Genomic DNA, 26,657 nt, shown 5'->3' with positions numbered 1-26,657 from the left:
GCACGCTGTGACAAAGACACTAATGTACCCTCCCCACTACCGTCACCACCATTTGCCTCCCTGCTGCTACACGCTCCATGTTTGATCCACTGCAAACATTCACCGGTAGCCTGCCCCTCATATTCACATCACACTCCCTTCTGAGCAAAGGACAGTCTCTAATAATGAGGGTATCTTGGGTGTGTTTACATTTCATTACACAGCTCTGCCTGGCGCTCCGGCCCTAATGGCCGAGGGGCTCTGTTGGTGATGTTTGAGGTGTCGGCAGGGAATTTTATTTTTCCATCCACTGCTTGTGTTGGATTGTTGAAGACACCTCTGGAGTGAACTCTGTGGTCTTCTGGACCTGTAGCAGCGTCATGCTAAATAATATACCTGCATTATATTCAGACAGACGAGGATAACTATCCTTTTAGTGCTGGTTCGACATTCAGCAGCAGCCAACACAGACTGCCTATAAATCTACACGAGTGCATAATGCTTTACTTCCGATCCGAGCTCATAACTGAATCTAATCAGAACTGCTCCAACCACATTATGTTCAATCTCAGAATGTTATTACACTTGTATTCTGTGTCTTCATAAAACAACAGCTCTTCCTTTTCACCCGCTCCCTCCTCCTTGTTTACGTCGCTGCACACCAGTGGGAATGGATAAAGATCAGTTTTAGAATTCCGGGGAGGTTTCAAAAGTGGGAATGCAACAACTGATGTCTGAAAGTAGTAATCAAATGTCTGTCACTGAGGCACCTGGCAGACAGAGAGACGGAAAGACTCAGCTGTCAAAGGGTATCTCCTGGAAGTGCGCGACTTCACCGTGGTGAGAGTGAGTCAGCCACAGGCACATTCAGAGGAGTGGAGGGTTGGAATGAGAGGAAGTGAGGGGGGAAAAAAACGCCTGAAAAGCCTCAAGGGCGACAAAATCTTGTCAGAATACAAAGAAGGGATAAGTGGAGGGTTAACAAAGAAGAAACAATTTGGGGTGACATTTCTTTTATGAAGCCCATGGAGCTATTGTTTGGCTGGCATAATGACACACATTATCACCCACAGGAGAATGGCACCCCCACTGCTTGGACCAGAGACTTGCAATCATGACTTTTAAACTTCCTTGTTGACTATAAATCTCGCATGCCAGTACCATTTCCTTCAAATCCCTTTTCATGAATTAATTGAATCTGCCCTCGGGTCTATCTGTGCATTCATATTAATACAATTAGAGAAAGATCAGCCCGAAGTCCTGAAAGTTGAAACAATTGTTATTTTTTTTGCATGTGTGCGCGCGTCTTTGTGCAGGTTTTAAGGGTGGGAGTGTTTAATGGTGTGCATTCTGCCAGGAGAAGATAATCGGATTGTGATCCGTGGCTAATTAGAAATGCATTTAGAGTCGTTTTTCTCCTCTTTGTTCGCGCCGTCTGACAGCCCCGATCTGCGCTCTGGCTCTTTGTTTTTCACCTCGGCGTAAAGAAGGAAGAGGCGGACCGGGATGAGGCGTTTTAAAATTCATATAGCTGTAAAAGCTGATGTTATGAGACTAGGATCCCTGCCTCTGCTGCTGATGCTGCTGCAGAGGTTGGCTTTAAATCCCCGTGGCTTCCCCGGAGCGCAGATCATGCAGCAATCATGCAGAGGAAAATAAGTCCTTTTTCGCGGTCCCACGCAACAGTTAATAAGATAACCTACCAACACGCGTTTGAAACAAGGCCTAGAACACGGTGCGTTTTTTCCTCTCCTATGAGTTCAAGCGCTCTTTGCAAAGTCGATCAACAGATTGAGTGGAAGTGGAGCAACCCGGGCACACGGAATAAGGCACATAGCGACGATTATTACGCGTTTCCAGTGAGATGATACTTACAGGCATATGTCATGGAGAAGCTGTTCCCCATTTTGACCATATCCACCTGCGGCACCAGTTTGGGGATGTCCTGGTGGTGAGACAGGGCGAAGCGAAAAACCTCATATTCGTGCGATTCGGTTGGGAACAATCCTCCTGTTGAGCAGGCAAAAGATTCAGGAGTTAATGTTGGAGCCGAACACAAAACACAGAGCTTTTTGAAAACGAAAAGAAAAAGACATTAAAGATTTAGATTTTTTATGTTGAGACAAAAAAGGGTCTGCTGCGTGTGCGCCATTCTCACCTATATTGATGTTACTTGGAAAACTTGAGCTTGAACCCAAGCACATCCCCAGTAAACTGGTGTAGAGGATGGTGAAGCTTCGCTGCATATTTCCTTTTGCATTGGCGAAGGGAAAAAGAACCGAAATCCACGCATAGGTTTGGTCCGTGTGTGAAGTTAAATCCCCCGCTCCTCCGTTCCAGCTCCTATCGCCTCCCGTTAGAGCAGCATTTGCACCGACATCGATTCAGCGCCGAGACAATTATCGCAATGGCGAGAGAGGAGGCACCTTTCTCTCTCTTCTCTTTCCCCCCTCTCTCTGCTGATGCTCTCTTGTCCTTGGTTGCTGCTGTGTGGAACGGAGAATGACTTCAGCATTAGGCGCACTGCAAAAAAATATATATTGGATTTGGAAAGCTTAATGACAGTTTTGAATTTAATTACACCACCTCTCCAAAATGCAAGGTTTTGCCTTCAGATTGCGGCGAGATGAGTCCACTTATAATTCAAAAGAAAATCTGTGCTCTTTTTAGAAGTCTCAGTGCAACAAGGCTGAACAGAGCGCAATACTCGAAATGGAAAAGGCACAAATGACCAGCATTCCTTCTAAACGCTGCTTTGCGCAAGAAACGAGCTTCTCATCCTACAGCAGGATTTCATCTCTGAGGGCGAATATGAGCATTTTCACTCTCATTAGCCTACTTGACTAACAACCAGGGAGATGTGTATTTCTTGCAGTGTGCACCCTCAGAGCGCAGGTTCCCCAAAGAGACGCACGGGACTTCAGAGCTCTCCTTTGATTTCAGTGCGCTGCAAAAAATGTCCACATGGAACAAACTGCACATTTGTAGTTGTCATTTGAAATAAATTCTCATACTTGATGTTTTAAATTTACAAAAAACAAAAACAAAAAACATTGTAAAATACAGTTATATCTGTGTGCACATTTGGCACTGTATAATTCAAATGGATTTTAAGGATATAAGCAACAAGCGAAGATGGGGTTTTGTGGGTCAGAATATGGATTGTGGAGCTAATATTTAAAACTTTCCATTCAGATTTAAACAATACCACGGTTTGTTGGCTTAAAAGGAGAAATAAAAGGGTATTTCTCAAGTTAATGTGGCAATCTGTTTTTTTTAAAGAATACAACCAGAAAATCAGTCAAAATACTACTAAAGAGCATAAATTCAGGTGAAGTTGGTCAAGCTGCAAAGTTATTGGAATCCAGCTCAGAGTTCTCGCTATATGACCACTCAAGGAAACTTTTTTAATGCACTCAACTTGGACATTAGTGTTTAAAATGCTCCTCAAATGTGGAAATTTGATCTCCCCATGCTGATAACGTGACTCCAGAACAGGTAAATGGACACTCCTCTGAGGCTGTTTTTATTTCCTAGATCAGCAAATAAATGAAATCTCTTTGTCATTCCACCATTCTGCAACAGGATGCAGATGGTTGTCGTCTGTGATTTAGTAAAAACACACAAGAAATCCACAGCGTTATCCTGTGCTCCTTTTTTCAGCAGGACCACTAGCATTAAAGTTAACTCATAATTTGAACATTTATATATATTTAAAACATACAGAGCTACAGCATTGTTCAGATTTCATGTGTTTTGCAACAAAAATGGATCAACCTGTGTCAGTTCAGTTAATATTTTTTGCTTCAATGGGACCCAAAACAAAGTATCATATACTGTATGCATGTAAATATGAATACGTGAGAATTTCATATGGACTCAGAATTGTGATTCATTTTTTGTATTTTCATCCTCAAAAAAAAATTGGGAAGTTGTTTTAAGGATTCACCACCTCCAAAAAATATAACTACCAGAGCCATGAAATTGGGTGAGGACACAGACAAAATTGTTCCCAGCAGATCCAGTTGATCAAATGGCTTCTGCAGAAACCAAATTTTGAATAAATAGCCCTTGAAAATGGAAAAAAAAAGTACAAAAGTTTCAAGTGAGTACATTTTCAACTTGTCGGGCCTTCCACTGTATGAAAACATGCCAAATTCTGACAAAATGTTTTACAGAACTTAGTTTTTGGTTCCAAATAACAAGTAAGAAAACTCAGAACAAAATCTGAGAGAGTGGAGCATCACTGCTCTCTGAAATCATGCAGACAGACCTAAATGAGAAAGCACCACATGACAACCTCTGGGAACAAGAAAAGCACTCAGAGAGCGCAGTACTTTGCCAAGGCTGCTCAGTTGTTTCATTTAAGATGGCTGAAACTTTAAAAGAATTTGTGGAAGAAATCACGGCACCATCGAATGTGACCATTTATTATTGATGAACCCACAAACAAAATGACCTTTTGGTGAGCACATGTTTGTGTTATGCATGTATACATTATGTAGGATCCTGAAACGCGTGACCGAAATATGTAGCAGGCGGCGAGAATTGATGGGACTTGGAAACATCATCAGAATTTAATCAATTGTTTCTTACATGATTTCCAACGGATAAGTCCAGATAAGTCCTCAACGATTGATTTGTAGAAGGATCGCAATCATGTGATCGTCAGCAGGCAGCTGATGTAGTGTTCACTTGTTAGTTACAGTGACACCGTACTGCTATCTCACAATGATACAGAAATCTTTAACAAATGTGTTGATCCAGACTATAAGCCGCATCACTGCCAAAATCTAATCAGATGGTCCTTGTGTCATTTCTGACCTTCCCTGAAATTTCATCTAAATCCGTTAGTCTGTTTTTGAGTAATGTTGCTAACAGACAGACAGACAGACAGACAGACAGACAGACAAACTAACGCCGAATGTCACGTAACTCCGTAACACAGATATGGAGCCAACATGGATGTGCCAAAATCTGCAATTCCACAAATAACCACTTGAGTCTGTCACTCAAATCGTGTTAATCCTTGTCGACCACCACGTTAAAATGTCCAGTTTTACGCTCTCCTTTGGGGTGAGATGGAGGGGTTGGGGGTGGCTGGAAGAGAAAAATATTGGAAAAAAAAAGATATTCTGGAAATCGTCTGCCATACTGTATCATATGTCATGTTGATGTCAGTGAAATTGCTTCCAATAAAGACAGTGAATAAAAAAACGTACAGTTTTACAGGAAAAACAGAACAAAAAAAACATGTTTTCCAGCCAGGTATAAAACATGGTTTTCATCTTTGTTGCTAATTTCCCCATTTAAGAAAACTGTATAGGGATGAATTTTTATATAACTCACCTTCATAAACTGTATTATAACTTAAAGTTGCTGTCTGAATGCTTCCATTCCCATAACAGACTTCACTACAAGAAACAAAAATGTCTCGGCAAGCAACCTACCACACTGAAAATATCAAGTTTGACCAAGGATTCGGATCGTACAGTGACTCCGCCCTGCTTGATTACCATTCATTCATTTTAATGTTAGATCTCTTCTCCCTGCGTGCAAATGTTCCTCCAAAACAGTTCCACACATCACTATTTTAAAGGGAACACTGAAGTTGTATACTTCTCTTAACTTCATCTAGGACAGCTGGGATTAGTTTAAAGAAATACAGACAAGCTATAGCACTTATCTCGCCTATAGCAGAATAATAATGAAGTACAGCCAGATGGTTATGTACCTCAGAAAGGGCCAACTAATAGAGACAGTCAAAGCGAATACATTTGACTTTGAAACTCCTGTTCAGGAAATTGGTTGTTGCAACAGAGGGTTAACCCATCCTTATACTAATGGACAATACAGTTAGCACGTATGCTTTCAAATTCATCAGAAATATAGTTGAAATTATATGAACAAATCACCATTTTACAGCTTTATATGCATGTGCTTGACACTGATTGACATTCGACTGTGAAACATCTTTATATAATATGTAAAAAATATTACATAACTATTTCCACTTTAGATGTCAGAGGACTTACGCCAGATCAAGTTATGCTTTCTTTAGTTTTTGCAGAATTATATAATAAAAAAAAGTAAAAATGGAAATTACTGCACTTTGCTTGCCACCTGAGAAATCTTTTCTCAATTGCTGGAAGCTAAGAACATACTAAATTGCAAGTAAAATTCTCAGTTTGGGAAGTTTCACATCCGAAACAACACACTCTGAATATAGGCTTAATACTGCCAGGATTTCTTCATTCAACACACTTGATTTAATATGAATTTTTAGAATTCTAAATGAGAAAGAGGACTTGTGCTTTGTGTGGCTCCCCTCGCCTTCTCACACAGTGCAGGACTGGCAAGCAGCTGATAAGGGGGGTTATGATTTAAACCATGTATTTACAGACAGCTACAGCCAATTATTTCCCAGGAAAGAGGCACATGCCCCCGTGCTTTTGTACACCGTGCAGAATTAACCAACACCGCTGATATTCGCAGTCAGATTGATTGCAAACCACACGATACTGAGATGCCCCGGTGCTTGTTTGGAAAATGAAGTGGTAAATCTTGCCTTTGACACAATTAGGATTAGGTATGAGGCTCATTTATCACACCAAGTGAGAGTATTTTCTTAACTTAAAATCGCTTTCCCCACTTATTGTTTCCAAAATACGAAGGCGGGCACTAACGCATTTCTCCCAGAAAATGAAATTTACAAGATTAGACGCTTACACTGAATTAGGTTTCCAGTGTTTCTAATTTAGCAGAAACATTTCTTGAAAAAAAAATCCAACTGACTGCCTCTTGCTGTAGCACACACATGAGAAATAGAAACGCAGGGAGTAAAAGGTTATCTAATATATGAATGATGGATGTCTTATAAATATAGGCAGAATGGTCAATTTCCTTCACCTTTGTCCAAAATGATGAGGGCTTACCAGGCTTTCATTACATTATTTAATTTTTTTTCACATCTTTTATTCTCTGTGTGCAAGAAGACATTTGATTTGTGCATATTTCCAGTCTGTTTCTTAGCTTTTATTTCAGTGTTTCTGCGTGCTTTGTGTCGACGTGTTTGCCCCATGTGTATTGAATACCATGCAGTCTTATTTTTAAAGTCCCGATGAATGCAAACAGATCTTAGAATAGCATTAGTAATGATGGGTAAATATTCCATGGGGCTAAGCAGAGGAATAACAACCACAGATGCAATAGCTTGTTGGTATTATGTCATTAAAAATAGCCTGTCATCATCGCCATCAGACAGACTCTATGTAACAGAAAGAAGGAAATACGCTGTCTTTTCTGTTCCTAAAGATGTCTCCGTCATAGATCATAATGTGAGTGTCTGTCTGGTGGTTTTTTAATAGAAGTCTATGTGAAGAGTATAATGAGGCTAATCCGTCAAAATCTGCTGGTTCCACTCCAGTTTGAATGTGGAAGGGGGGAAAAAAAATAAAAACTTCCTTGTATGTTATTGCTATAATTGAGCCAACCACACTTGTGCTGTCAGGAGCTTGCGTGCGTCACACTGCTGAAGGAAAAACTATAAAAAAGTATTGTCGCAAAAAGTGATAAAGGAACAAAATATGTCAAATAGGCAGAGGATTTGATATGACTTAGCAAAAATAATGTCAACCTGCCGTACACCTGCTCTCCAGGGACCACAGAAGCTATTGACAGTGAGGACAAAAACAAAGTGCTCGAGATATGGCCAAAAGATTCATACAGAAGTTTAGTCAGAGGGTATTCGGTAGAATAAATTTAAATCAAACCAATGTTTTAAGTGATTGCACTCTACACCCTTCCACAAGTGCGTTAAAAATGACCAGTATAAGAATCAGTGTGTTTTTATGCTATTTTTTTTCCATTTTGGTTAAGAATAACAATTCATATTACTGTTTGTGTTACATTTTTGTCCACACAAGGAGGATTTCATGTTTGAAATGTTTATTTTTCACTTTATCACTGATTTTGAACATTTTGACAATCACAAAAGAAGACTATTACACAGATTTTTCCACTCTTTTCCTCCAGCTGTTGCTGCTCTCCGTCCATCCAAGTTTGTGCATCACCTCTTGTGTGATATTGCAGTGATAAAGAGCTTAGCAATACAAGTATTTCAGTTTCTTTAAAAGTATAAAAAGTAACTTAAATATTTAAATGAAGTTATATCAAAGACATGTTTTTTTAGGGAATAGCTGGAATATGAAATGACAAAAACTTTTTATTACAAAGATATTCCAAGAAAACACCTCACTGAGTCATTTTTGACCCACTAGTGCATCTAAGGGTTAAAGAAAACTACTCTGGGCTGCCTATAGTTTCACAAAAACAATGCTCAACAAAATTTGTGGCCTCATGCCTTGCTTATCAATTTTTTATTACACGTTTTAACTAAATTAGTGTTGTTTACGCAGCTCTCACTGCCTTAACAAATTTCCACTAAGGCAATTATTTCCAACAAATATGCTCTGATAAAGATGCTGTTTCAAGCCTTAGCCATCACCAAAACAGAGCTAAAAGGCAAGTCAATATAAATCTTTAAAAACACATCTGCAATTTCCATATATAACTTCTAAAGGCTGTAAGATGCATTATTTATGCCGCCTAATGATTTCTAGTAATTGTACCAGTAATGAACAATCTACTCTAATTATCTCACTGGTAAAATAGTTTAGTTTGGTGCACACAATAAAATAGGATGAAGTGTTTGAAAGCAAAAGTGATCTCAGGGAACAACACATAACCTACACACGTGGACAAAATTGTTGGTACCCCTCAGTTAAAGAAGGAAAAACCCACAATTCTCACTGAAATCACTTGAAACTCACAAAAGTAACAATAAATAAAAATTTATTGAAAATTAAATAACCAAAATCAGCCATCACTTTTGAATTGTTGATTAACATAATTATTTAAAAAAACAAACTAATGAAATAGGGCTGGACAAAAATGATGGTACCCATAACTTAATATTTTGTTGCACAACCTTTTGAGGCAATCACTGCAATTAAACGATTTCTGTATTTGTCAATGAGCGTTCTGCAGCTGTCAACAGGTATTTTGGCCCACTCCTCATGAGCAAACAGCTCCAGTTGTCTCAGGTTTGATGGGTGTCTTCTCCAAATGGCATGTTTCAGCTCCTTCCACATATGTTCAATGGGATTCAGATCTGGGCTCATAGAAGGCCACTTTAGAATAGTCCAACGCTTTTCTCTCAGCCATTCTTGGGTGTTTTTGGCTGTGTGTTTTGGATCGTTGTCCTGTTGGAAGACCCATGACCTGCGACTGAGACCAAGCTTTCTGACACTAGGCAGCACATTTCTCTCCAGAATGCCTTGATAGTCTTCAGATTTCATCGTACCTTGCACACTTTCAAGACACCCTGTGCCAGATGCAGCAAAGCAGCCCCAAAACATTACTGAGCCTCCTCCATGTTTCAACGTAGGGACAGTGTTCTTTTCTTCGTATGCTTGGTTTTTGAGTCTATGAACATAGAGTTGATGTGCCTTACCAAAAAGCTCCAGTTTGGTCTCATCTGTCCAAAGGACATTCTCCCAGAAGCTTTGTGGCTTGTCAACATGCATTTTTGCAAATTCCAGTCTCGCTTTTTTATGAGTTTTTTTCAGCAGTGGTGTCCTCCTTGGTCGTCTCCCATGAAGTCCACTTTGGCTCAAACGACGACGAATGGTGCGATCTGACACTGATGTACCTTGGCCTTGGAGTTCACCTTTAATTTCTTTGGAGGTTGCTCTGGGCTCTTTGGATACAATTCCAACGATCCGTCTCTTCAATTTGTCATCAATTTTCCTCTTGCGGCCACGTCCAGGGAGGTTGGCTACTGTCCCGTGGGTCTTGAACTTCTGAATAATATGAGCCACTGTTGTCACAGGAACTTCAAGCTGTTTAGAGATGGTCTTATAGCCTTTACCTTTAAGATGTTTGTCTATCATTTTTTTTCGGATGTCCTGGGACAATTCTCTCCTTCGCTTTCTGTTGTCCATGTTCAGTGTGGTACACACCTTTTCACCAAACAGCAGGGTGACTACTTGTCTCCCTTTAAATAGGCAGACTGACTGATTATGAGTTTGGAAACACCTGTGATGTCAATTAAATGACACACCTGAGTTAATCATGTCACTCTGGTCAAATAGTTTTCAATCTTTTATAGAGGTACCATCATTTTTGTCCAGGCCTGTTTCATTAGTTTGTTTTTTTTAAATAATTATGTTAATCAACAATTCAAAAGTAATGGCTGTTTTTGATTATTTAATTTTCAATAAATTTTTATTTATTGTTACTTTTGTGAGTTTCAAGTGATTTCAGTGAGAATTGTGGGTTTTTTCTTCTTTAACTGAGGGGTACCAACAATTTTGTCCACGTGTGTACATCTCCAAAATATGTTGATATAAAAAATAGAAAATACACTAAGTATTGTTAAAACAGGCTACCATACACCAGTGTCTGAAAAAATCATCACTGAACCAACAGTAACACTTAACTCCAACCAAAACATGCAAGAAAAGCTAATATTATTCATGTAAAAATGTCAGCTCTAATAAAAAAAAAGTCAGTATTTTCAGTGGAAACATCCTAATCAGCTAACCATCACCAAATTTAGCTATCATAGTTAAGCTACCTGGAATGTTAATTGGCCAGACATTCACTCGGTGACCATGAATGGTGCTCATAGATGCCTTATTGAATGCTTTTTTTCAATCGGAGCGTGCACGGATTCTTTCGTTGGTTCTGCATTGACAGAGTGCAAACATTATCTCCTGCTGGGAAAATTAACGGATCCAAACTTACATACCAAGCTAGTGAGGAGAATGTGTTCAGAGTGTTTACCACATGGCTACAGCCTTGGTTGTGTCAACAGATAAGCTGAGAGGCATCTACTCTGAATTTAATTAGAAATTTTACCAATCCTATGACATTTTTCAGTCAGTTTACCTCTGACGGCATTAAAAGGTGTCAAACTAGACTAACTGAGCATTCTGTTTTCTAACAAAAGAGACAAACAAGAAGAAGCACAGCAATTCTTGAAGTGATAGCGTGAATCCTGTCCCGTTTCTCTCCCTGCAATCTAGCAGGCGTGTGGCAGCAACCGGTATTAATCATACACAGAACACAGTAATGGATTCTGATAGTTTTGGCTTGTTACTCGCTTTATCTGCACGGTTGATTAAAGCACTTGCTGACTGACTGACAGATACTGTAGAAGTACACCAGCTTTGGACAAATGCCCAGCTTTAGCACACAATCAATAGGAAGCAGAGCAGCCTGGACTCGGTGCACGTCTGATTTCTGCTCTGTACTTTAATTGGGATGAGTTATTGACATGTAGCTTAATTAGCTGGCCCTGTAATTGATTCAGCAGGTCTGCCCAAAGAGGAGGCATGCTCCTTAGAAGTGGGAGAAGATTGGGGCTTCTGAAAATACCGACTATTTTAAAGTTGCATGAGAGTTCACCTTCTGTGTGTGTGCGAACATGAAACTCACACTTTTTACTCAACAGCATCATCAAAGCATTTCACACTCACATGCCAGCCTCAATTATTACTCCACCGAGGAACGCGACAGGATTATGTGACAATCGGCGTACGTGTGTTTGTCTGTGCGCAACATTACTCAAAAAGGGAATAACGGATTTGGGTAAAATTTTCAGTGATGGTCATAAATGACACAAGGACCAAGTGATTGGATTTTGGCAGTGCTGTGGCTTATAGTCTGGATCCACGGATTTGCTAAAGATTTCTGTATCATTGTGAGATAGCGGCACAGTGTCACTGTAACTATGACAACAAGTTAGCACTACATCAGCTGCCTGCTGACGATCACATCATTGCAATCCTACTACAAATCGGACTTATCGGAACTTATCCGTCGGAAATCATACGACTGAGCAGCCTTGGTGGAGTACTGCCCTGTCTGAGTGCTTTTCTCGTTTCCATACAGAATGAACATGTTTTTTTTCCAAGTTAAATACTTTAACATGACAATTCAGTCCATATTTTTGTATCAAACTGTATAACAATATAGTGTTCTAGTGAGAAAAAAAGTTAGGATTCTGTGCAACTTTCAACTAATTGAAAGACATTTTTTTTAAACTAAAAAACAAAAAATCGAACCTGGAGTACATCTGTGCTTTTACATCTATTTTGGTATATACATAAAATGAAATGAACTGTGTGGAAATAAACAGTTTCCTGCATAAGAGAGGACCATTCAAAAAAATAATAATCACAGCAGTAATACTGTATTAAAGTCAGCCTGCTGCACCGTGGAAAAGTAAAGTCTCTTTACCTCAGGGCAGTTTTTAGTTTCCAAATTATGGAAAGGCATTGCAGATGGTCACACCTAATATTTGTAACAACCAGCCTCATACACCCAGAGAGGTTGTTTATGCACAAAGAACACAGTCAATCAGATAATGCCAGTTATCAAACAGGCATGCAGTGCAAAGAAAGAAAAAAACATTAAGTGGTGTGGAAAATAAACATGCTCTCCTGTCTTTCATTTTATTGCTATTCAGGTGTTTTCTCTCTCTCTCTCTCCGGCTCTGTCTCTAGCTCCCTCGCTCTCATATGCTACCTGCATAATTGCCTTTCCCCTCCACTGGCCGCAGGGGAAGTGGAGCTCTCACAACGTTACCGTGGTAATACTGATTGATGGAGTCGATGCTCGTGTGGTTCCAGAACATCGAGCATCGCCGCACACAGACATGACAAATTTCGGGGAACAAATTATAATAGCCTGCATCATGATTAATCCCCTCTGGGGAAATGGAAATATTGTGAATACCTATGAACTCGTGGAGGACATAGAGCTTTACAATAGGACCAGACTCAGAAGGCTTTGTATCCATTGTGTAGCTGTACAGACAAGAAGGAGAAATGACAGCAGGGGAAATTCATGGCTAGGACTGCCTAACAATGCGTGAAAGGGAAGTAAATGATTAATCAGGCAAATTTTAAATGTAGATTTTTTTTGTGACATGATTAGGTATTAGGCTGTCTCCAGATCCGCACAAATTATTTGCGCTGTTCTACTGATTAACAGGAACTTGCTGTGAGCTCTGAGGAAAGAGTGGAACAGTTCTTTATCACAGCCATGGCAGTAATTCAGCGTAAAGATTGTATATCAGAGTTCAGGCCCAAATATCTGTAGCATTAGCGCTCACTCATTTACTGTCATTACAGCTGACTGGCCTGATGTGTATCAAAAGAGATGAAAGCACAGTAATGTGGAGTAAAGCAAACTATAGAAGCCTCGGGAGCTCATTTAGTAATTACCTGTTTATTTGCAAAGGAACTTAGATGAGACGTGTTTTGTTAAAGCATCGGTCAAGGAGATTTAATCATTTGTGTTCTGCAGTGATGAAACATGTGTTCTCTAATTGCTTCATCACTGTCTGACACTGTGCTGTCAAATTCCCTTTGACTTCCACTGCATGTTCTGTGCTACTGTTTCAAGCTTTTACTCTGCATGTGATTGTAACATTAATTGTGACACCTTGGTTTCACCACAATAAACAAACGAAACTGCTTGTTTTGTTCCCTTAACTGCTATAGTAAAGATGATAAACATTTCTTTTCATTTACATAAAACCTTTTACTCCCTCCACCATCTGCTTGCGCAAGACACGTGCAATGAACAATTAGAGAGAAAAAAAATCATAATATTTGCTTATCTGTTTCTTTACAACCCTTTTATTGCACGTCATAGCAGGAATACGTCTCAGGCGAATTTAAAGGTATAAATTTATACTAAATGGCTCACTATCCAGCAATTTCAAACATCAAACCTGCCATCTTTCAATTTTCTGCCTTTGCTAATGAGCATTTAGGATCAGTCACAACAGATTGAAATTCTGCACGGCTAACAGGGTCAGCCCGAATTAGATCAGACACACTTATAGGGACGGACAAGGAAGAAATAAATGATTCTCGGGTCCTCGAGCCGCCAATCTTGCTGGCCACTGTTTATTAGTGAACTGCTTTCATAAGAGCCTGTTTCAGACTAAAATGACTGCATACAATAATTGCAGTCCTGGACACTTAACCAGAGAGGGATGATGGAGAGTATAGTGTTGAAACAGTAGATTCTAATTATTACTCACATTATTACGCAGGCTGGTATCAGTGGCTTGAAAGCGAGGAGGTACGAGCATTCACTCAGGCCTTGGAAATCTTCATTAAAAGAGAAAAAGAAAAATTTGGATGCAGTGTAATTAATTTTCTAATCCTGAAATCCCTATGAAACCTTTGAGGCTGGTTTGAATAACCACGCTGCTGCTGTATTGTGCTCACACACACACACACACACACACACACACACACACACACACACACACACACACACACACACACACACACACACACACAATAAGAGAGAGAGTTCAATATCATGGCTCATGTGTCTCAGTATACATTGCAGGCAATGGAGGTGAAAGCTCCTTCCCATGAAAGCAATCACGCATTACATATTTGCCCAGGGAAATCAGTGCTGGTCCAATCAATTTGGGCATTTGTGCGTTTGTGTGTGTGTGTGTGTTTACGTCACCAAGCTTTCCTTTAGCTGCATGGGTTGCCATGAGATTGCAAAATCAGTCGCTTTAATGATCCCAATCTCCGCCCGATGTGGTCTGAGTGACTTGATACTTGTAGAAAAAACGGAACGTTGAAGAAAAGCAGAGGTGGAAAAGGTCACGGATGAGAGACGAATGAAAAGTTTGCCAAAAAAACAAAACAAAACACGGCACAAAAAAAGAAATTTCAGCAAGTAGAAAACTCTTTCACACGCTCTCAACACTCCCATTCACAACAAAGAAACTCTAGTAAGCAGAGAAAACACTTCATCATTACCCGAAACATGACTCCTAGCCAAACCATATGGAAAAATCACACTTGCTGGTTGCCTGTTAAACATCGACGCCTCTCTTCTGCGGCACACATCACTCTGCTTTGATCACATGGCAGAATTGTTGACAGCTCAACGCCCAGGCAGCATTCTCCCCCAGGTGTCCTGCGGTTTGGATGCAGAGCTATGATTCAGTAGTGAGCCGGAGAGATAGCGGTCTGCTGTTGGTGCTGCTGGAGATGTGCAAAGCAGACAAGTGTGAGTAATACAGGTGAGTATGCCCACTGTTACTGGGTCAGCAAACCAGGACACACATGCACATACTGTATATACAAACACAAACACGCTGGGATGTTCACTTTCTCCGGATCTGGATGATACGGTGGCTGAGACATACTGACACAATGCCCCTTACAAAACACCAGTATCATTACCAGTCCTGTAATTAGTGAGCTTTGCAGGTGCTAGAGGACGGATTATGTTACCTTTAGACAGAGTCAGTCTGGCTCTGTGTCTATGGAGAAAGATTACTTTCAAAAATATTCATCCACAATTCTAACCATTTGTATTTGTAATGTTAAACATTTGTATGGCTGCAGTGATTTTAGTGGCTCTACAGTGTATAAGAGTGAAGTGACTGAATATTTGTGTAGTGTCTCTTTTCGCTGTTGCAGAGGTTTTGCTATTTGCAGACCGTCCCTGTTCACTGCCACACCGCCAGCTGTGCATAGACGCCAGTGTTATTTCTGCAGCTTTAAAGACAGCGAGTTTTGATAAAATTGGCCTTGTAGCACATTGTCTAGCTTACAACGATTTGAAAGAGGTATTGTTTATGTTTTGACAACATATATCTCATGAGTTATTGATGCCGGAAGTCCGAATCTGTGAATATCTTTCCAACTTTACCTAACTGAAAATAACCCGGTATCCCAGCTCTCGTCTCTGTGGCACCGCCACAAAAACGCGCCCCATAACCAGTGAAATCCAACTTTATGGCAGATAAAACAATGAAAATACACACGACATAGTATGTGTATGATAGTCCATCGATCCACTGACTGAGTCTCCGCGAGATTCGTTGTAAACTAAACTAATGCAAGTGTCCGAGTTTGCAAAGAACTAAACCTGGACTTAATTTACAGCAATTTAGGCTGTACAATGGGCTGATTCATACGCCAATTGCCACGATTCATAATCTCAAATTATGTTTGTTTTGTTATTAAGCCTCCTTAGCCTCCTTGCATTAGAAGGCTAATTAGCCTCCGGCCCATGTCACCGGCCCGGCTCGTTAGCATGCAAGCTAAGCAGTACCGTCTTTCGTCCATAAACTGTATATCAATTAAAAAGTACAATTTCATGAAATAAATAAATTACAAAAAGTTGGATGTGTTATTTACTTTACCTGTGACGCGTCACCTGCCCCGGTAGGTCCACCGCTGCCAGCCATCTTTGTCGCATGCGCATTTGGAGCAATCGGTGTTTGATTACCTTTCCCTGTGACCTATGTGACGTCATTTCAGGGCTTTTCTACTCGTACCCATAAACTTGAATTCGTCCTCACAGGGAAGACTTCAGTAGTCGCAGAAATTAGAGTTGCATTCACAACTTTTAGGTTCATACTCGAAAAAACAATCCTGACCCTAAATTTATCAAACTCGTGCATATGACAGCAGAATTTTGTGTACAAGTTTTTTGTTAACATACAAGTGTTTAACATTACGAATACAAATGGTTAGAATTGTGGATGAATATTTTTGAAAGTAATCTTTCTCCATATGTGTCCCCTGTTTTCACTTTTGCTCATACTGAGAGAATCAAACTAGTGCTGGCTCCACTTTTACATTTACATTTTTTTCACATTTCAGTCTCAGTTAATTGGCAACAGCACCTGTGTTATAAAGGTCTCATACTGTAAAAAAAATATTATAAAGCAGCTGTAGGTACTTACTATTGTGAAAGTATCAGAACACCTTGTATGCAAACAGCGTCTCTAAATAAGCAGTCAGGACTTCCGTACGGTTGGGATGTCACAAATATACAGTCACAAAACTCACTCTGGAGCCACCATCCATCTATCCGTCCATTATCTGTACAACGCTCAATCCTCATTAGGGTTGCCAGGTGCCTGAAGCCTTTCCCAGCTGACTTGGGGCGAAAGCAGGGGACACCCTGGACAGGCCAGTTTGTCACAGGGCTACATATACAGACAAACAATTACACTTGCATTCACATCTATGGGCAATTTAGAGTAATCAATTAACCTCAGCATATTTTTGGAATGCGGGAAGAATCTGGAGTACCCAGAGAAAACGCATGCACAGGGAGAACATGCAAACTCCATGCAGAAAGATCCTGGGAAAGCCAGGATGTAAACCAGGGATCTTCTAGCTGCAAGGTAAAAGTGCTAACCACCACACCACTGTGCAGCCCGGAGCCACATTTCAACCTTTTTTTTTTCTTTTTTTGTAAATTTTCTGCTAATTCTAAAGAATGTTTAAGTCGAGCAAACCATTGAAAATGCTCTGTTGCCTGCAAAAGCAAACAGAAGAGTCTTCATGCATTCCTAGCACCCGAAGAACTGAACAACCGATAGATTACTTTTACTATTACGGTAATACTCCACAAAAATAGGCAGCTAATGCAACTAACCTCACCATTACCTCAGATATGGCCACAGATTGGAGCTTTTTGGAAATTGTAAAGCTGTGAGGCAATCAGAGATGGTGGAAACTTTAAGACTCATTTGAAATCAATAACCGTGGACACGATGTCAGTCATATTGTTGGCTGTTTTGTTAGAACACCCTGATGGAACACGTGCAAAAACAGAAATGTCTATGATGCAAGTAATTTTGTAGATGGTGACGCCACTGAATGAAAACATTGTGCTTTGCATAATACAGTCACTTCTGCAGGACTCTTCTCCTTGCTCTGGTTTAGTTTAGGTACGGATAAAGCGACTTGTGATCGTCATCTCCACTAGCTCTTCTGAGATATTGTACATTTACAGAATGATTTTAATGCTTCACAACTGTTTCATGAGTCTCTTGTAAAAGAGGGGTTATATAGTCAACAGGGTACTTGGGATGTGTTGTCCAGTATATTGTACTGGAAGTCTTCCTCTTTCCAGCAGCTGGATTACCATTATAGTTACGAAAACCATAATCAGTTGTGGTAAAGGAACCACAACTGATGTAATGAGCCATTCACAGTTATAAATAAACAGTTGTGTCTTGTAAGTGTACAGTGCCTGCAAGTCCGGGTTTTGAATGTTCAGTGATGCAAAATAAGACCTTTTTCACCTTAAATTCTTCTCTTTGCTCTCTCCAATTCTGATTAAAACATATATGGTTGAACTCTGGGTTTTTGTTATGTGCCCTTACAGGTGTTGCAGCTCTTAAGAGGGTGACGTACACGTATACTTATAGAACGTGGGGTTACGGTACATTACCAACATTGAGTTGCCTCGTTTTTGCCAAGGTATCCATGGCAACTGGAGGAAAGGCACAGCACTCGTGGGCAGCATCAGCTCATTTCATTTAACACTACAAACACAGAAAGAGGGCTAAAAGCATGGGTATACAGGCATGGTAGAATGAAAAGTGTGTGATATTTTGAGCCGAAACTTGAATGACACATCCTGCGAACGTGATACTTTCATTAAGTTGTTAAAAAGGAAGACAACATGGGACCTTTAACAATACAGGAAACAGCTTCAATTTGCAGTTACTGTGTCAGAAATATGCGCATCTTTTCAAAGTGCAACCAAACTTACTTATTTTAATACAAAAGTCATTAAAAATACTTGTGACTGCAACCTGATTTTTTGAAGCTCAGTGGTGGCTTCAGCTGTTGGCATCTTAACAATGCTTGACTCTTTCTAACTCCTGGCGAATTTAAGAATGAATCATGGGACGGAGGGACTCAAAGTGGCCACATCCTTCATTATGCATAACATTGAGCCTTAATACAATGTAAACAAGTGAGTTCTATAAAATTCACCCCTTTCACAGCTGTCACGAATTGAAAAAAAAAAATGCAATAGAGACCAAAAGCACCTTTTGTACCAGGCTGTAAACATGTTTATTTCTGCTGTAAAGTTGCTCATTTTACCATTAAGGGTCTATGGAGATTAACTTGACCCTTCTAGAGCTAGCCTCAAGTGACCACTCAAGGAACTACAGTTTTTTGCCACTGCTGGCTTTATTTTCCAACCTCAGAGATTGTCACTAGGTGAGAGGGCAATATGAATCCAGCACAGGAATGGCAGACTCTGCAACTAACAACAAAAACTGCTATTGAGTACACCAAAGTGAAACTGTAAATTATGGGTTCTTTGGAAAGATTTGTATATTTTAGCCGTGGAACACAGATGTTTCAAAAAAATTGGACCATTTTATATTTGTAGATTATTTAATAGTTGTGTTTTATAGCATCATTTATTGCACACTATTTCCCATAAGCCCTTGACCTTTGTGGGTTAAATATCATGGCTCAGCAAGAGATGACGGTCCATAGGTGAGTGGAGGGGGTCACAGTTAGATCACACATGTCTAGACTTACAGAAGCATAGAGAGAAGCAACCGCAGTGCAAATATCTAGACAGAAGATATAACATTTGAAAAAAATTAAACATCTACAACTTTAAAAAAAAAAAAAAAAAAGTAAAGTAAGAATCCCTGCTGCTGGGCATGTACTTTTTAATAAGAAGTGCAATTTCTTCTGTGCTCACAATGGTTTAATTTTTCTAAAATCAGTCATATTTCAATTCTTATTAGGAAGTTCTGTGGTGGTAGCTACTGAATTGGCTCTAAATGGAAGTGCTAACCATAAATACTATGAAAAATAACCTCTGGTTTCAGTAAAAATGCGACATAGGCTTACACTGCATGAGTGGTTTGAACTGTTAGTGTAAGCTGTGGCACGAAATCGTATTTCTCAATATTTGTCAGTATTCATTTAAAAAAAGCACACTGTCATGTTGCCAACACAAATAAAATGCTTTTAATAAATTATAATACATAATAGTCATGAATTTACTCATGTATTTCTAACCAGTGGGCTACCTCTAAGTAAGTAAATTGAGTCCTTGAATATCTGGCTTCTCACAGAAATCCCAACTTCACTGAAACCAATTAAGTCTCTCGGTGAGGTGGTGAGAGCAGAATATTGATGTAATGTACTGTGAAATGCTGAAGGGGCCATGGCAGCAGCGGTGGGACCTGTTTGTAACAAACAAGGAGCAAATGCAGCTCAATCCTCATAAAGTAAAAGAAAAAAGGTCTGTGAAGGTTTGTGAAGGTCACAGCGCATTCTGGCCGCTGAGAAATCAATTTCCTTTTGAGCTAAAGCGTCCCTTGTGTTTTATTGACCCATATCTTTCAAGTCGCCGACCTCATACTCTGGTCACCCCCAAGTGTCTCAGTACCCAAAAATGGGCCATTGAATGAGCGAGAGCAGTGTGAAGTCCATACATCCATACCTATTCCTGTACCTGATGGAACTGGATCACTCCCCGTTGCTATTAGAGTCAATGTAAATTTTGCATGTGCACGTTCACAGTAGGAGCTGCACGCCTGAGTGTTCCCCATGTGGAGTTCTTTTCCTTTTGTGTGTGGACGCCCATGTCTGTGTGCTTGTGCGCACGTGCGTGTGTGTGTGTGTGTGTGTTTGAGTGTCTCAGACTGCAGAATCTGTGCTTCGCTTTGAAGGACAGGGAAGGAGGGACGGCAAGCCAATCTGTTCCTGTGCAGATTAACTCTCTCATTCCAGACCTTTCTTTTCACCAAAACACCCACTATCTCCAGCGTCTGCCTCCCCATCCTTCATCACTCTCTCCAGTTCCTCCCTTATTGCTTCTGTATGCCTGCTGTCTCTCTCTTGCTCTCTGTCAATCAGGCTACCTGCATGGGCTGCTGTGTATTTGTGTGGGAGAGTGATGAATCTGTAGCAGCGGAGGCGGTGTAGATGTCCACCCCAGTTTTGACTGCGTAGCCACGACTTCGAAAGCTTTTTTATTCAGGAAGGGGCAGTGCTAGAAAACACACAAAAAAAAGAGAAGGCAGACTGAAACAGAGGCCACATGCTAAGAAAAGAGAAAGACATGGGCTGCTTTTGGCTCCGGTTGCTGTGAGAAAAGGTGCCCACTTTTCACTTCATTCACTGAGTGGAAGTGAAGTGGATGAGTGGATGCGGAAAGCATTGTTTCTTGTCCAATTAACCGAGCATTCAGCCGCTCTCTGTCTACTCTGTGAAAATGGAACATGAGGCTAAGAGAGAGAGAAAGTGAGACGATGGGAAAGGAGACAGAGAATGAGGACATGTGAAGGAATGAACAACACACCTTCATGACCCCTGGGAACGCCTTGCATCTCCACCTCTCAGCCCAGTCAGGATACAACAAGGAGAGAGAGAGAGAGAGAGAGAGAGAGAGAGAGAGAGAGAGAAAGCAGGCTGAAATATGAATAGAGCAACCTTGAGTGGAAGTGGTGGCGGTGGCAGATGAAGAGAGAAAAGAAAACCCTGTGGGGTTCTGCTACCTCTCCCACACATTCCTCTGTTTTAAGTTTTTGAGTCTGCCCTTCTGTAATTGAATTTGGTGCTGAATAAACTAAAAAAAAGAGGAATGTTGGGGGTATGTGTTGCAGATAGCGCAATATGCAGGGGGTGGTGTGGGGTTGGTGGAGAGGAGTTGAGAGTAGGTGCTGGGAAACAGCGAGGGTGCTAGCACTCTGCGTGCTTTCATTAGCACTCTAAATGCTAATGAATAAGTTCATAGCTTTGAAGATGCAGCTATGATAAATATGCATGGGTTATCCAACACAGCACATACAGTGGAAAAAAAAACCGGGTGGAAGAGGAAGGGAGTGAGACATACAGTAAAAATGGAGCGTCGGGAAAGGAAGAGCAGAAAAGAAAGACCTCTTTTTCCTCTCCTCTATTCTCCATTCCTTTCCTCGTTGTCCTGCTCTTCATTCCTTTTCTAATCTCTCCCCTGCTTTCCTCTCCTCCCCTCTAATGGGCCATCTTTGTTTTTTAAAGACCATATGCAAAGCAAACCGTCGCAATGGAAAATGCTTCAAGAAAACTAGTGAAATATGTATCACTGGTGTAATTGTCGCAAATAAGAGTTAGCGTGACTTTTCATATTGTTCCCGTCTGCCCTCCTCCCTGCAGGGACAGATGCAGAGTCAGTCATTAGTGTTAAGTCAAAAGACATTAAGCCAAGCTGCTTGTGGTGCAGTAATGACCCGGCGGTTTGAAGCGATGACAACAGCAACTAGGGACAAATCTCCGTGGAGAACGGTTTCATTTTCTTCCTCCCTGCAGGAAGGGAAAATGTGGTGTTTGGTCTGGGAAAGCACAGACAAACACATCATGTAAAGCGCTTTGGATAAAAGCACTATATAAATGCAACCATTTACCATTTACATCATACTCACACAGCCATTCAAGCTAATGCCTGTATAAAAGCAAAAAAAAAAGGAAAAGACTCCACATTATCATTAACAATATCTGCATTTCCTGCACGTTGGAGGCCTCTCATTTTATTTTTTACTGTGATGTTTGAACTGTGCAACACAAATTAAATAAAGGCATGTGTAATGCCAGTTAATTGACCATTACAGTATGCCGGTCGTTAACAGGTTAATGACTTCCATTAATACCTTGGCAAAAGTGACAGGTGGAACGGAGGAGCTTCTTCAATTTGATTTTCAATTAGTATGTATGAGTAGACCTGAGAGAGAGAAAGAGAGAGAGAGATGATATGAAGACACATTATAGGAGCAGAGCGGAGGTGACAAAGCTGTCTGATGACTTGGCTTAAAGAGGAAGTGACCACACTGATGATGGCCTCACCATCAATACAGAAAAGCAAAGACAAAAGAAAGGCAAGACGTGTTTAATTGTGTTTTGTCTAACTGTTTGTGAAAGTACTAAAAATGCGCTGAAATTAAGAAGGCATTAATATGGGATCTATAGCTAAAGTTAGCATTGCCTCAGTTTAGCTAAAAATGTTGCGTCTACCATCATTTATCACTCATTTAATGCACAACTTATGAATCAGGCAAGGTCACCGAAGATAAACACATCCACAATGTTGCAAAAAGGTGTGTGCAGGATTTGATTAAAACACCAGAAGAAAAATATACAGCTGTGACTCTTACATTCACTTTGGAAATCCTACGTTCAGTGCGGTGGGGCAGAAAGGCTGAATGGACAGGTCATAGAGCTATTTTTTCCATTCATTTTATTGCTTTACTGTTGTTCCTTTGCAATCACTCAACTATATATTTGATGGGATGAGACTCCTTACCATTGTAACCCAGGAAATGGAAAATAAGCTTCAAATATGATGTGAAAGGGTCATAATTTAACCTAACACCATGAAACTTTCCAAAATATTTTTAGTGCCGATACTTTGCCAAGCTTCTAATATGTGGTAACAATGCGGAAGGGTCAGTTTCAACCCAAAGCATGAAATTATCCTAAAGCTAACAAGAAAAGCACTCAGAGAGCACAGTACTCTTCCAAGGCTGCTCAGTCATTTTATCATGTCTGATGGCTGAAATCTTGAAAAAATTAGTGACACGAATAATGGCACCATAGAATGTGTTCATTTTTTTACAGACAGACCCACAAACAAAATGACCCTGTGCTGAACACAGGTGTGTATTCAATTGTGTATGTTATGTACGGATGCCGAATGACATGATCGAAATATACAGCGGGCGGTGGGAATTGATGGGACTCAGAAACACCCCAACAATGTAATGCTCCTTGTATCATTTTCGACGGATAAGCTCGCAGCGGTCAATTTGTAGTAGGATTGCAATCATGTGATCGTCAGCAGGCAGCTGACGTAGTGTTCACTTGTTGTCATAGTTACAGTGATGCTGTGACGCTATCTCGCAATGATACAGAAATCTTTAACAAATCCGTGGATCTAGACTGTAAGCCGCATCACTGCCAAAATGTAATAAGCTGGTAATAAATTTCTGACCTTCCCTGAAAATTTCATCCAAATTCATTAGTCCGTTTTTGACTAATGTTGCGAACAGACAGACAAACAGCTGGACAAACGTATGTCGATCGTCACATACCTCTGCCGTTCCTTGGTGGTATACACAGTTTTGGTGCTAAAACCTGTCAAAATAAAAAAACAAAACAAAAAAAACACAAAACAAAACAAAAATAACAGTGAGGAAAAATGAAATGTAAATCTAAGAATAATGGTCCAATATGCAACCCTTAGCTTAATGAAAACGAGAATGTTCAGTTTAAAGCTGAGTTGTACAGGAATGTAGTTTGTGTGAGACATGATTGAATAAATTAGATAATCACAGCTGAACGGCAGCAGAGATCCCAAATGTTTCCGTAATTGACCCTAAAATAACAGTACCTCATATCCAAACGTGTCAAAATAGGATCAGTTAAAATGACCCTCATGTATAAATTGTAGCACTGAGTGAAAGAACGTTATGTAGGAGCAGCAAACTCACATTTTCTTTTAATCTTCTGTGAAGAAAAAATATTGTTAAAATTTGCTATTTGTAAATTTGTAAGCATTTACAAAAACCATAAATGTGTCTTACAACCCAAACTTTGGGCACCACTGAGTTACAGTACACTGTGTTCCAAATTCTATTCAATAAAAGGCAGTGGCAAAGATTGCCTTTATTTGGCTTAAGCACTGACTTTTCCAATTATGTCCATTTTTATGTTTACCTAATAGGAGAAAATGCATGCATCAATTCTACCTAGTTCTTGTCCTTGCCTGTGCTTTGTCATTTTCCATTAATCTGAACCAGTGAGAGCATGAAAATAAATACAACAATCCAAAAATAAAGCTTTGGGGAACTCCACGTGTAGTTTCTGTGTCAACACAAAGTAATCCCTGCCCTGAAAAACAGAAACACTAGGGCATGAAGCCTCACCCACTTTTCTGGTCTGTCCTGGAACATATTGGAAACATCATGCAGATTTCAGAACATATGGTGCACAAAGCTGGATAGGTGGCTGCTGAAATATGATGATGGCAAGCATGAGAGCCAGAGAATCCAGGGAAGTTGGATAAAAGGTTTAAAAGTTGAGTGGAATTTGCATACGTAGGCAGTGGGTGCAAAATAAGACCCTTCATTTCAGCATAAATCCTATGGAATGTGTCATTTTGCCGGGCAAATACTCTGATGTCAAAAATGCAGCGCTTACTGTAACATATTCTATGTAAATGATAACAACACTGAAGCATCTACTTTTTCCCCCCCCGTGCATTGATACGGATGTTAATGACCAGCTATTTGTCTACTCACAGTTGACAGCATTAAAGCACATTACTCCTCCATCTGTACCGCTGCTCTCCGTGTTATGAATTATGCTGTTTAAATGGGTTCCCTCCTTTAGAAGAGTTCTGGGCAGGGTCTGTGGAGAGGCATCTAATGGCAGCTAAATGAATTCATGCCCAGATAAGGCGTAGGCTGCAAACACAGCAAAGCAACAACAGCTGTCAGAGATAGAGAGGAAAGCAGAGAGAGGGGAGCAACAGAAGAGAGGAGTGAGCGAAAAAGGGACCAGAGATGGAGGGAAGTACAAAGATGTAAAAACAAATGGAGTGTGTGAGCGGAAAATGAGAAAAAATCTGCGCTGCGCTATCCAGCCTCTCAACAAGTGAGGAGGTGTGTGGGAGAGAGCAGAACAGAGAGTGACATTAGTTGTGAGGAAATCTATCGATTGCCACAGCAGCCATTATTCTCCAAGTCAAGAGACTAAAGAAAATAAAGGAAGGGGGTGTGATGGATGGTATTTGATGTGATTTGGAATTTCTCCTCCTGGGGGCCATTGATTTGTATTGGCTGGTGTTCACATGGGGTCGTTAATATTCAGTTTTCTGCAGGGGGAAAAAAAAAACAAATGCATATTTTTCAATATGCCATCCATTTACCAATGGCCTTTAACACGGGCGCCAGAGCTGTTGTCACTGTCTGTTAAGCCTATTAGGAAGAAGGAGGAGAGCAAGGCGAAAATACACATGAAATCCATTCATTTCTTCCTGGAAAGATGTGTACTTTTCTAAACTGTGGCTGACACGCAGTCATGCTTTAGCGCAGAGCAAGCAAGAGATATGCTGAAGGGGGGAGAGAAAGGGAGGCAGAACATGCACCAACAAATAAGGAGGGGGTCTGGCAGCTCAGCGGTGAAAAGGAGGGGAGGGAAGCATTTATGTATGATGGATGAGAGGTGGAGAGGGTTGCAGACTGTCAGATGTTCCCTTTATCTCTTTCGCGTTTTTGATACGCAGAGTGAGGGAAGGCTGGAGGGTGGGAGGGCTGAAAAGTGAAGATGGAAGGCGACAATGGAAAAGGGTGGGGAGGTGAAGGAAAGGAGGAGGAGATGCTATCACATGTATTACCTGGCAGAATGTTGCCTGCACCTCTGCTCGTCTCTAATGAGGCCAGGAGGAACATTATGCAGATGAGCCTTAATGGAGCATGGACTACAGCCCCAATGCAGGGTCACCGATCACTACATCTCCTCCTTCGTCCTCTCGATCCCCCCCGCTCTTCCTCTGTCCGCCTCATCGTACAATTTGTGTGCGTCTTCACCTTCTCCCCCGTCTTCATTTAAATTTTCTCCCTTGCTTCCGAAACCACCCTCTAAAACACATCCTTGAGTTTGCCTCTCCAACCCATCCTCATCGTCTCGGGCTCCTTTTCAGAGGCTGTGCCATCGATCTCCACTTCAGACATGCAGCCTGATCAGACGATGAATAGGGACCCTCATGATGTAAAGATGAGATTCATTGCAGGAAGCGTGCTT

General features: G+C 40.6%; 1 protein-coding gene and 1 long non-coding RNA gene across 2 annotated transcripts in view; both read right to left on the bottom strand.

Annotated features, from left to right (window-relative positions):
• gria1a (glutamate receptor, ionotropic, AMPA 1a) overlaps positions 1–2,847 on the bottom strand; it is a 77,618-nt gene extending 74,771 nt beyond the window's left edge. The window contains 2 exon segments of the mRNA XM_022200397.2: positions 1,855–1,989; positions 2,138–2,847. Coding sequence (XP_022056089.1) covers positions 1,855–1,989; positions 2,138–2,225 — 223 coding nt within the window. The 5' untranslated portion in view covers positions 2,226–2,847.
• A 19,522-nt stretch (positions 2,848–22,369) lies between these two features.
• Positions 22,370–25,943, bottom strand: LOC127535928 (uncharacterized). Its single transcript, XR_007944861.1, has 3 exons — positions 25,154–25,943; positions 23,945–23,987; positions 22,370–22,578 (listed from the first exon to the last, which is right to left on the bottom strand). It is a non-coding gene; the product is annotated as an uncharacterized LOC127535928 (long non-coding RNA).
• Positions 25,944–26,657: the final 714 nt, after the last annotated feature.

The sequence above is a fragment of the Acanthochromis polyacanthus genome, chromosome 10 (genome assembly GCF_021347895.1).
Source record: "Acanthochromis polyacanthus isolate Apoly-LR-REF ecotype Palm Island chromosome 10, KAUST_Apoly_ChrSc, whole genome shotgun sequence".
Classification (NCBI taxonomy): Eukaryota; Metazoa; Chordata; class Actinopteri; family Pomacentridae; genus Acanthochromis; species Acanthochromis polyacanthus.
This window is presented reverse-complemented; position numbering and strand designations above follow the sequence as displayed.